The 12044-nt window shown below is 55.4% G+C and overlaps 1 protein-coding gene across 1 annotated transcript; it reads right to left on the bottom strand.

The window, feature by feature from the left end:
• Positions 1–3146: 3146 nt before the first annotated feature.
• On the bottom strand, positions 3147–9772 carry PHLDA3 (pleckstrin homology like domain family A member 3). The gene is made up of 2 exons (XM_027074669.2): positions 8487–9772; positions 3147–7252 (listed from the first exon to the last, which is right to left on the bottom strand). The coding sequence occupies exon 1, from the start codon at positions 9327–9329 to the stop codon at positions 8559–8561; it is 771 nt and encodes a 256-aa protein (XP_026930470.1). The 5' UTR covers positions 9330–9772; the 3' UTR covers positions 3147–7252; positions 8487–8558.
• Between the last annotated feature and the right edge of the window lie 2272 nt (positions 9773–12044).

Raw genomic sequence — 12044 nt, 5'->3', positions numbered from 1 at the left:
GCTGGGGGAGAGCGAGGGGGAGAGAGAATCCCAGGTGCAGAATCTCTGCACCATCAGTGAGAGCCCGACGTGGGGCTCGAACTCACAAACCGGGAGATCATGACCTGAACTGAAATCACGAGTCGGAGGCTTAACCGACTGAGCCAGCCCCTCAACCGATGAGAGGTGCCCCTCTCCATCCTCCCTTCCAACTGGAAGTCCCAACACCAGGAGGCACCAGGACGTCACGAGAACTTTGTGGGACCCAGAGTTGGGAGGCCTGGAGTTTACACTGTGCCACTATGTTCACTTCTCTGAACTTCCATTTCGTCGTCTGTAAGATGGACACTTATCCTGAAGGGATGTAAGTCTAGCCCAATTAGGCTGCACTCCATCAAGGTTAGTATTGGTATCAGGTAAAAGCACTGGCAAGCATTGCCAATTTAACTTGTTAATTGCAGGCAGCTTTCTCAAATGGGGATTAGGCCAAGCAAGGTTGCTGGAAGGATTATCACGCTACTGTAATCACACTACTACAGTAGCAAAGTTTACTGTGCAGTTTCTATGTGCCTTATCTACTTTACAGGCATTCCCGCAATTAACTCTCATGATGATCCTAGGAAGTAGGGTATTATCATTCCCATTTGTTAATGGGGTGCCAAATAACACGGCTAATGAGAGACACGGCAGGAATTCACACTCAGGTCTGAGATTAGAGCCTAAGTGTTTCGCTGCTGCCTGAATGCCTCCATGTGGATGACACGGGAGTAAGTCTCTGCCCCACAGTGGGCATTTATTAACTAGTCACTGTCTCCTCATTGGCTTCCACCTTCCCTTTCCATTCCCACCATGGCTCTTCAGGCCTCATTACCTCTGGATTTCCCTGCTCCCAGGCCCTCCCTTCCCCCAGGACCACCACAACACCCATTCTAAAACCCAGTGCTCACCACAGCTCCCCTGCTCTCCAGTGCAGACCCAGCCATTCCGCTTCAAGAAAGCCGATTAGGGGCGCCTGGGTGGCCCAGTTGGTTAGGCAGTTAAGCATAGACTTCGGCTCAGATCATGATCTCAGGTGAGTTCGAACCCAACATCGGGTTTGGATCCTCTGTCCTCCTTTTTCTCTGCTCTTCTCCTGCTCATGTCAACACTCTCTCTCTCTCTCTCAAAAATAGATAAACATTTAAAAAACATTTTAAAAAAGAAAACTAATTAGACTTCTATTAATAAGAAGAAAAAGATGGGGGGAGGAGGAGAAGGAGGAGGAAGAATAAGAAAAAAGAATAGGGAGGAAAAAGAAAAGAAACCAGCAGAGACACAGAGATTTAGGTATGCAAATGTTTACTACCACCTTGTATATGATAGAAAAACACGAAAAGAACATGGGTGTTCAACAATAAGGGATTCGTTTGTCAACTAATACTAAATACAATAGAGTAACATACAGACATTAAAATGCTTACTTAACATCATGGCCTCATAACACAATATACTATACATAAAAAATCAGGCTATAATGGAGCACACACAGTATGACCCCATGTGTGAAAAAATAACTACATATTATATCATAGATAATAATTATATGTCACATATCTATTTTCAGAGAAATAAATGCAGAGAGAAATACACCAGAATGTTAGCAAAGATGATCTCTGAAAGATGGGGACGTGAAAGACGATGTTTGTTTTCTTCTTTATAATGTACTGTCCTTTCACATTTCTCTCCAACAAATACATTTTTGTAATAAAAGTAAAGGTGTGTGTGTGTGTGTGTGTGTGTGTGTGTGTTAAGAATGGAAGCCTTGTGATGGGCTCCCGCTGCCTATGAAAGAAGCCCGGACCCCTGGCCAGTCAGGGGACTCCAAGTTGGCCCAACTCCTCTGTGCTCAGCTCTTGCACGCCCAGGTTCTGTGCACACCTGCTCGCGTTTCCTGAGCCACCTCACCGTTTCCAGCCTGGCACGTTTGCACCAATAATTCCTACCCCTGGAAGGCCTTGCCTACCCTCTTCTCTCTGATAGAATCCTTTCCTCCATTCCAAGGACCACCTGCATCCCCCGCCCACCCCTCACAGCACTGTCCCCACCTAACAGTCCCCTCTGTTCCCTGGCTACTCTCTGTGTCTCGATTACCACGCGAGATGGGCCAGGCTTCTACGCCTGTGCCGCAGAAACTAGGTGCTTCACAAAGCGCTGAGGTTGGGTTGAACTGAATTGCATTGCGGTTGGGGACCAGTAGAAGCAGAGCTGACTGAAGAGCCCCTGAGGACACCTGGCTCTCCTTTCTCCTTAGAGCTGGGGGCCTGAGCTGGGGCAGAAGAGCTGGGGCCAAGAGCTGTGGGCAGAGCTGACCGGTGAAATAAAAGGGTGGGAGAGGCAGCACTTCCTGTCCCTGGGGCAGGGCGTAGGGTGACCCCCTGTCCCAGATTGCCCAGGACTGAGGAGTTCCTGGGGACATAGGGCTTTCAGTGCTTTTACACTAGAAGAGCCCCATGCACACCAGCACGGTTGGTCACCCTAGCTGGTGTGAATCCTACATGGGGGCCTCTGGGACCAGGCCTGCTGCCACACAGGGTCACATCTACTGAGCTCACAGCCCTTGTCCCTGCAGATGGGGCAGCCCTGTGCCCAGGTCATGAGACAAACGGCATTTGGAGGCAATACAGGCCTGGCCCTCAACCTGAAAATGATTTGTTCCCCTAGAGTCCCACTGTACTTTCCCACTCTGGGTCTCTCCGCTCTTCCAAACCAGTCCTGCCCCAGGACACCCCTTCCCAACCCCCGTGTCCTTTCCTGTAGGGAGACCCACCACTGTTTCAAGGCCTGGCTGTGGCCAGCTTCTCCATGAAGCCTCCTCCGTGCCCTGGCACACGGATGTGCTCTCCACTCCCCGGGGCTTACTTCTCCTTTCCCCCAGCTCCCGAGCAACTTTCTCCCAGTGACACTGTGGGCTCATTCACTCCTTCATTCATTCACTCATCTGGTGAGGACTAATCATCTGGTGTTGGGTTAAGAGCACATGCTAGAGTCCTACTGACCTGGTTGAGTCCTGGTTCCCCCACTTCATAGCTGCTGTGTGATTCTGAACAAAGCACTTAACCTCTCTGGGCCTCAGTTTCTTTCTTTATCTTTTCTTTCTTTCTTTCTTTCTTTCTTTCTTTCTTTCTTTCTTTCTTTCTTTCTTTTTTCTTTGAGAGAGAAAGAGTGAGAGAGAGCATGAGCATGTAGGTGTGAGCAGGGGAGGGGCAGAGGGAGAGGCAAAGAGAATCTCCACGCTGGGTGTGGAGCCCAGGGCTCAATCCCACAACCGTGAGATCATGACCTGAGCCGAAATGAAGAGCCGGACACTTAACCAATGGAGCCACCCAGGCGCCCCTGGGCCTCAGTTTCTTAACGCAAAACATGGGAGTTATGAGGAACACCTACCTCACAGAGTTGCTGAAGCACGACATGATTCAATAATTGTACGGTTCTTGGATCAATGCTGGGCACAAGGTAAGCACTAATACCGTTTGCCATTATTATCATTAAGAACCTGCTGTGTGCCAGATACTGTGAGATAGCAGGAGTACACAAATGACAGGCACTGACCACCTAGTACAGCAGGCAGACGAGTAAGCCAGCAATGGAGGGTGAGTAATGGAAAAACTATGAGCATACAGAGGAGAGAGCAGCTACCCAGCCTGGACCGTAGGCAGAGTAGAGGAGGCCCCTCCGAGGTGGTGAGCCAACACTGCAAAAATGTGCAGGAGGAGGTGGGTGCGAAGGCCTGGGAGTGAGAGACAGCCTTTGCCAGCCTGGAATGGGGGCGGCTGCGTGCAGGGGCCCTGGCTGTGGGGACTGTGCAGACAGGTGCATTACAAAGGGCCCTGACTGTGGAGAGAGCACCTCCAAGGAGCCTGGACTGCCTCCATCGCAGTGGGCAAGCCCCTGGAGGTTTGAAACAGGAGAATGAATTGCATTCTGGACAGAACACACTAGGGGACCGTGGCATGCGGCCTGGAACAGAGACTGGAGGCCAAGCCAGGGCTATGCAGCCTCCCAACCAGCAGCCTGGCACACAGTGGGACACACAGTCTTACCCGGGTCCCCGGGCCTGGTAGGACAACTGCCCACGGCACCTCTCCAGCCCTAACTTCCGGGAAAGGCCAGATTACAGACCTGTAACCAGGATGCCCTACAGATCTAGCCTCACTCCCTCCTGCTACAGTGCCTGCCTGTGGGCTCCAATTCTGGCTCCTTGCGCTTGTCTTCCTTCTCACCCTGGCAACAGGCTCACTCTTGCCAAAGCCTCAGCCCCAGCCTCAGCTCACCCTGACCCGAGCAAGCCCATCCCTTCTCCCCTCTGTCTCCCCACCCCTAGCCTCATAGGACTCCCAGTTGCTGGGCTGGGACTTGCCCTTTCTCATTTTCCCATCAATGACTCACGCATCAGGCAGGGGTGAGGCCGGGGCTGCCAGGGCAGGGGGAGAGAAAGCAGCAGCCCCTCCCTGGCCTCACGGCATCCTCAGGCCCAACCGAGCAGTTTTTCCATCTCATACATGTCTGCCGGCACTGTCGGGGCCTGTTTGTGCCCCCAAAGAGGCCTTGACCCTACTCTGTGGTCCAGCCAAGCATTCCTAGGGTGAGGGCCTATGATCCATTTTTAGAATCTAGAGTTGCCAGAGCAGCGAAAACACCCCTGAAGTCACAAAGCAGGGTGTCTCCCTCCTCAGCAGGAAGACAAAGACTCCCCGAAGGTCACGTATCTTTAAAAACAACAAAAACAAAAACATAAATTCAGGGTGTAAGGTCCCAATCCCTGTGCTATGACTTCTTGGAGCCTTCGGGAAGCCATGGGACTCTCTTACAAGTGGTAGGAAGTGATCTTCCCCATCGCAACAACCCCCACCTCTATTAATGTATACTGAGGGCCTACTACATTCTAGGGCCTGTGCTAGGGGTTCTAACTGCAACACACCCATCAGAGGGGCCAGGGCTCTCCCAGCACGGGGAGAAACTGAAGCTGGGTTTGGGCAAGAACGAAAGCACAGGTGGAACCAACAGGGCTCTGTTCCAGAAAGGCAGGGAGTGTCAGAAACCAGAGCCTGCTTCTTCCTCTGCTCCGTGTGCCCCCTGCCCCTGGACACCCCATGCTGGCTGTGCCCCCACTGCCCTTTGCAGCCAGGCTCTCAGAATGATCTGGCAAACACCAGTGAGGCTAACACAGTGCTGGGCAGAGGAGGCAGAGCCCAGCATTCCCCCGGATGCTCACACCAGCTCTACAGGCACCAGTTGGCATTTTATCTCTCTACCAGACTCAGGGCTTCTCGGGGCAGGGTCAGATTGTGTTCCCCATCTCTGCATCACCAGTGCCAAGCACAGCGCTGGCAGAGAAGAGGCATCTAGGAGTACGTATTTGCCTGCATCCACTCCCACCTGCTCCCACTCTCCCACTTCTGAGGGTCTGGATACCTTTTCTTTCTTTATGCCTGAATCCCCACCATCAGCAGCCTTTCAGTTCGATTTGAAGAGCAAGGATTCTATTTTAGAGGCCGTCTTATAGAACAGAGATGCTAACCCTTTCCCATTCACATGGCTCCAACAAAGAAGGGGTGGAGACCCCATCATCTTCTCGCCAAGCCCCCCCCCCCACCCGGCCACCCAAGTGTGGCCATCCTCACCATCTTTCTCCCCAAGCCCATGACAGACATCACCAATTGACCACAGCATGCGAGGGGAGCCCAGATCTTGCTCAGCACATACCAGGGGTGGCGTGGAAGATGCTTGTTTGCGATGCTGGGACTAAGCTATCCATGAAACAGGGATACAGCCTAATGAGGTAATAAATGAGATATTTGTCAAAACTCTCTTGTAATTTGTAAGTTCTTTGTCACTTGTGAGATGTGGTGCTCGTAGCAGATGAACAAGGCACTCCCGAGGACTCTAAGGTACTGGGACATAGGATGGGGAGGTCTTGGCTGGACAGTAGGAGAAATCTGATGGGGAACAAAACAGGTCAGAAGCACAAAGAGGTTATTAAAGAGACTTCAAATTTTTGAAGGGGGCCACACAGCCCCCTCGTTCCTTCTGGAGACTCTGAAGTAGGCCACTGCTTTGCCACAGGGAAGGCCAGACGTGGTGGGCAATGGAGGAAAGGAGGGCAGAGTAAACTGCTGACCACAACATGGAAAGATCTCGAGGGTTACCCGATGAGTTTCTGTGTAACTCAGGCAGCTATTTCTCTGTACTTCAGCTTTTCCCGTGCTGTAATCATTCTTTTTAAACCATCCAGCAAGGAATACTTACTGCATAAATGTATGAAGCCTGAGTATATAAATGACAGGGAGACCAACTCTGCTCAGAAAGCTGAGCCACCTCCCAGGATGGCAGGGGCGGCATGGCCTTCTGGAAAAGCAGCTACATAGACTGAGTTGGCCAGTAGAACATCCCTCAGTCCAGGCCTTACGGTCCCTCCTTCCTAGGACCGCTGAGGTCGTGCCTCCTAGGCACGTGTCTCTCCCCACCCAGGCCGGAGATCTCAGAATGGGTTATGGAGTGGAGAAGCGGGGGTAGGAGAGGGATGCTCCAAGCACTGGGTCTTTGTGGGCAAAGAACTCCATTCAGCAAACTGTGGTCACTGCCCTTTGCGGGGACTCTTCATTTTGGGATAGGCATGAAATGGTAATGGCCAAACCCCCACCCCACCCCCACCACCTCCAGGCCTAGCACCACAGTGGGGGGGAAGATGGGCAAGAGGTGGGGAGCGAAGTGTGCAAAGAGAAGGCCTGGATGGGTGGGGGGTCCCAGAAGGACCTAAGCAGCAGGAGACCCTCAAGTGTGGGCCTCAGGGCCCATCAGCTCCCCCCACCAAGGTGAGTCCAGAAGTGATGCCAGGCTGGTTCCTCCCCGGGGTACCAGCCTGGCCTCCTGAGTCCTGAGGCACTGGCTTGGCACCCCATGGGGAAATGTCCTCCTCGCGGCACGGCACAAGCTGGGGACTAACGACAGTCTGCAACCAGATGACGGGGCCGCCGAGGGGAGGGTGCTTGGATGCCAGCTCTCCATCACCATCTGTACGTCAGGCTGTGGCTGCAAAGCCCTGAGCTGGGAATGTCCGGAGACTCTGAGAGTGTCCAGGGGCTGAATCTTCATCCTCAGCCCCACATGGCCTTCTGCCCTCCTCCCCGGGCCCCATCCATTCCTTCAGCTCCAGCGTCTCCTCCACGTGACCATGGCTTCCGCCTCGACATATGGAGCACAGTCACGCTCCCATGAGCCAAAAGGGGCAGGAGAGCTGGCAAGAAAGAGCAGCAGTTAGGGCAGGGGCAGACACGGAGATAAGTATCCACAATGAGCTGCTTTCCATCAGAGCTTTCCGACCTTCTCCCCATCAGGAGAAAGGTAGAAAATAGGATTTGTACAACACACTGTGATCAGGGGAGGAAACTGCTTCCTCCGAGTCCCCCTGAGGCCTGAGGGATCAATATGGACCAGTTCTCAGTACAGCAGGTCTCCCTCCCTCTCGGCTAATCCTCACTACAGTCAACAGGAGGGTCAAAGGGGTATATGACACTGGGTGGGGCTCCAGGCTCACCGGGACTCTCCTTGGCAAGGTGGAGAACTTCGGGGCAGGAGGGTGAGATGGTATGAGAGGAGATATAGGATTCCACCGGAGAAATGAAAACCTGAGTGGTATAATTCCGTTCCCGGCCCTACTCGTGGTTCCCACGGGGAGGGAGTGGCATCTGGGTAAGAGGGCACAGGGCTGGGAGCCAGGGCTTCTAGGTTCTATTCCTGGTCCCTCCCCTGGGCCTTCCTGACCACAAATCCGCCCCTCATCCCCTGCCCTACTGCTCAAGGAGGATTAAGACATCACAAATAACAAATCATGACCCCATCCTGCACCCCTCCACCCACCCTGCCCCAATGCCCCACCCCCTTCTCCAGCTTCTCCTCTTCTGGCCCAGCTGGGCATTGGCTGGCACTCAGAGGCAGGCGGACAGGCCCATTCCCCCTTGGTATCGGTGGCCTGGCCTCTGGCCTGGCCTGCCCACCCTCCAACACCTCTGGTCTGCCAGCAGCTCAGCCCTAGGACCCGATATCCACTGTCAAGAATGGGTAGTGGAGCCCTGGCCCAGCCTAGTCAAACCCTCCCCCTAAGGGCCCACCTTGGGAGCTGGGTTCTGTTCCCAATGACTCTGCTAACTGAAGAGACTGTCTTTCTGCTGGAAAGCCTTAAGGGAATGCGCAGGCCAGCCTCCCTCCACCAGAGCCAGGGCAGAACCAACCTGTAGGGAGGCCCATCCCACCATCTTCCTCTCTGTCACCTGGGGCACATATGACCCTCCTGCCTGGGGCCCCAGGGGAAAGTCCAGCTCTTGGCCTCCTTTGCTCAGACTCCTAAGCTCCTACTCCCTGTAGGCCCTAGGGTCGTTCAGCTTTGACGTGGAATGCTGGTGGGAGTCCCCCATTTTCACCATAAGGGAAAGAGAAGGAGAGAAAGGAGGGTTCAGTCTCCAGGGGCCTACCTGATTTGACCTCCGTACACCACGTGGTGGGGAGGGTGCGGAGCATGAAGGTAAGATGGCAAGTTGTGCGGTTTAGGACACGAGGGTCCCGGCCCCGAGGCTCTGCCTGGCCCGCACAGTCTGGATTGCCTGCTGGTTCTTGAACTTGACCAGGCCCAGGGTGATCTGGGCGTTCCAGCCAGGATCCTCGAGGGGGCAGCGGAAGTCGATCTCGCCGCCTCCCTCGGTCACCAGCGTGAAATAGATGTGGCGCCCGGTGCTCTCCACGCATTCCACGGCCTTGATGCGGGCGAAGCTGAGCTCCTTGGGCCGGCCGCCGGTGCCCTTGGCCTCGAAGAGCTGCAGCCCGCGCTCGGTGAGCACACAGCGCTTCCGCTTCCACAGCTGCAGCAGCCCGCCGCTGCGCTTCTCCAGCACGCCCTCCTTGAGCACAGTCGCCGCCGCCGTCATGGGCGCCCAGACGTCCCGGGAAAACTGCAGGCTGCGGTGGGCGCTGCGCCCTCCCCGCTCGGCAGCGCCGGATTCTGGCGCCCGGGGCCGGCTGGCCGCGCGCCCTGCCACCTGCGCCCCGGCCGTCCGGTGCGCCCGCCGCGCAGTCCTCGGGCCACCGCCGTCCGCTCGGCGCCCGCAGCCCCGCTCCGGCCCCTCCGCCGCCCCTCGCGAGCTGCCCCGCCCGGCCACTGCCCGGTGCCCCGGTGGCTTCCCGGTCCGAGAGCCCGGCTGCGCACTGGCACCACGCTCGCCCGCTCGCTCCGCTGGGCTCTGCCTGCGCGCTGGGCGGCAGCTCGAGGGATGTGCCCTTACATGTTCCTCCACTCGCCTCCTGCGCCGCCCGCCGCGCATTCCTGCCCCGGCGGGCCCTCCCTCCCCCTCCGCGCCGCGCACCCGGCGGGGCAGGGCTCCGGGGGGCGGGGCCGCGGCGGGGGCTCGGGCACTCACTGGAGGCGCTGGGCGCCGGGCGGGGACGGCTGGTACCGACAGGGGGGCTGCTTACTCAGCAGCCGTAACCTCGTGGCCTGCCGTGTGCCGCTTCTTGGAACCACAACTCCTCCAGGCCTCGGACGCGGGGGATCGTGGAGGGGCGGGAGTAGGGAGCGGCTCCTACTTGAGAGGGTCGCTGCTGGTGAGAGGGGGTAGCTCTGTGGTCGCGCAGTGCACCCGTTGGGACTTGCATAGTGGGCGTCAGACATCTGCTGGACGTTTCCCAGGCCGCGGGAGCCCTGGCCCCCCAGCCTGAGCCCCTTCTCCTAGTTTGGCCAGCTCCCCTTTGGCACGAGGACGATCTTGGGGTGGGGGCTAGGGATCAAGCCTCTGTTGGGTTCCCTCCCCTTCTGCTGCCCAGCTGTCTCTGCGTGGGCGACCCACCCCTCCTACTCTTACCCACATCTCCAGCTCGGGGAGAAGGGTAGAGAAAAGACCGGGCGAACCGAGCAGAGAGAAAACCTGAGGTCGCTCAGCCTCTCTGTGGTAGCGGAGACGGGACCCCATCGTGATCTGGAGAGGTCACTTCCTGCAGTGTTCTTCGTGGCACACACTTGGAGACACCCGTCGCTCAGCCCACGTGGACCGACCATGCCTGGAGTTAGCTGCTAGCCTGTTTGTTGCAGACCCTCTGCGGATTCCAGCAGCCTCTCTCCGCCATCCTAAGAGAAGGAGCTTCCCCAGGATTCCTCGCTGAAGGGGGATGGGGAGGGAGAAGGCTTCCCTCCCTTTTCGGCCTTAAGGGCTTTGCGCTGAGTTGAAAGCCCTGCAGTGTTGGGTTCAGACCTCAACACTTCCTCCTTGACTGCTATGTCCCCGCCCACCTTGGGCAGCTCCATTAACCTCCTAAAATTTCCTCATTTGTCAAATGGAAAGATTTATTCATTCTTAGTTCATGAAGCTCTGATGAATAAGTTAGATAACATTTGTGAAAGCCCCAAATCCGGGCCTTGCAACTCTGAGTCCCAGTAAAATGTTATTCCCCCCCTCCCCCCACTTCTATTGCCTTCAGAAGGAGGATGAGGACCGGGAGAGTAGGCCAGGCACAGGAAGATGGGGCCTCTAGGTCCTAATTCTGCCTGGTCTTGGTCAGCTCCTCCAGGCCCACAGTTTCATAAGGGCCTATTCATTGACATGTTAATAATAGAGTATTATGGGAATAATAATATGTAGTAATGACAGTAATAAGACCTCTTTGTACCCACACTCTGTTTCCATCCTCCTGCCCATTGATGTGGAGCTTGATGGGCACAAAGAGGGTCCAGTGGAGAGGGGAGGGGTGCCCCAAGTCAGGAGGTGGAGGAAGGCAGCTGTCAGTGTCCCACCACAGCTCTACAGCCCCATGTGCTGCAGGAGCACCCACACCCCAGGACAGCTAACTCCCTAACCTGCAGAGTACCCCCCACCCCACCCCCACCCCAGGGAGAGGAAGTGGCCAGCATCACGAGGAAAGAGAAGCAGCCAAGATAGGTGTCTCTTGAGACACAGAGGGCAGCAACAGAGAAAGCTCAGAAGTACCCACAGTCCTGTCTTAGGGACCCCCAAAGTCTCAGTCTGTCTGCCAGCCATGCCCTCACATGGCTTCTCTCACCAGCCCACACCCCCCCCCCCCACACACACACCTGCTCCATAAGAATCTCCCGAGTCCACCAATCTGGCATAGTCCCACCATGATCCAAAGCTCTATCTTGGAGGAAACAAGGCTCTAGACCAGGCTGCTAACCTGCTCCTCGCTCCGTTTTGTCTCTATCGCTTCCTCCTCTCCCTACCCTGAGCCTGGAACTCACTGATTCACTCTCCAGTTTCAGGTTAATTCACAAAGGTACGCGCTTTTAAACGTTATAGGGGCTCCTCGTGTTTTTTATTCTCTTGATAAATTGGTATTGTTATTATTATTGTGCTCGTTTTCCTGATGAGAAAAGTGAGCTCAGAGAGGTCAGGCAACCTACAGTAGGTCACCCAGCTCTGTAGATGACAAAGCTGGAAAGATAACACATGGTAGCTAAGAGGACCCAGGGTCTTGTGATGACACCACCCTGCCTCTGTATAATCATCTGAGTACCCGGGGTCCTTTTTTACACATGACCCAGCCACCCACACTTTCCTCTTTGGTGTGCTGGGTGGAGTGGTACCAAGTGTTTGGACACAGGAGAAAGGGCAAAAAAGACAGGAACATTGGATAGCAAGAGTGAGTGGGTAAAGAGGAAGCCAGAGGCGGAAATTCAGTATGGCATACTCTATTGCTGGAAAGGTCTGTACCAAGTAAACAACCAGTTCCCGACGCCACCTCTCCTCGGTGTCCTGTGTAGGTCTTACTGGGAGTCCTATCCTCCGATCTCATGACCTCTTGGGAAGAGAGGAGGTGACTCATTCTAAATCCTTCCCCAGAATTGGCATTCTGCCTGGTAGCCCCATTTGAGAGATGCTTGGGCCCAAGTAACCCAACTTGGTGCATCAGGAGGATCAATAAGCATTCTAGAGCCAGCGGAGCAGGGCTGGGCTGGGGAGGCTCATGTTGGTGCTCCCCTCCTGCCAGAGTATCCCTATGCTGCCCCTGGGAATTGGACCTCTAACTTA

The sequence above is a fragment of the Acinonyx jubatus genome, chromosome E4 (genome assembly GCF_027475565.1).
Source record: "Acinonyx jubatus isolate Ajub_Pintada_27869175 chromosome E4, VMU_Ajub_asm_v1.0, whole genome shotgun sequence".
NCBI lineage: Eukaryota > Metazoa > Chordata > Mammalia > Carnivora > Felidae > Acinonyx > Acinonyx jubatus.
Note: the sequence above shows the minus strand (reverse complement) of the source record. Positions and strands in the feature narration are given on the sequence as shown.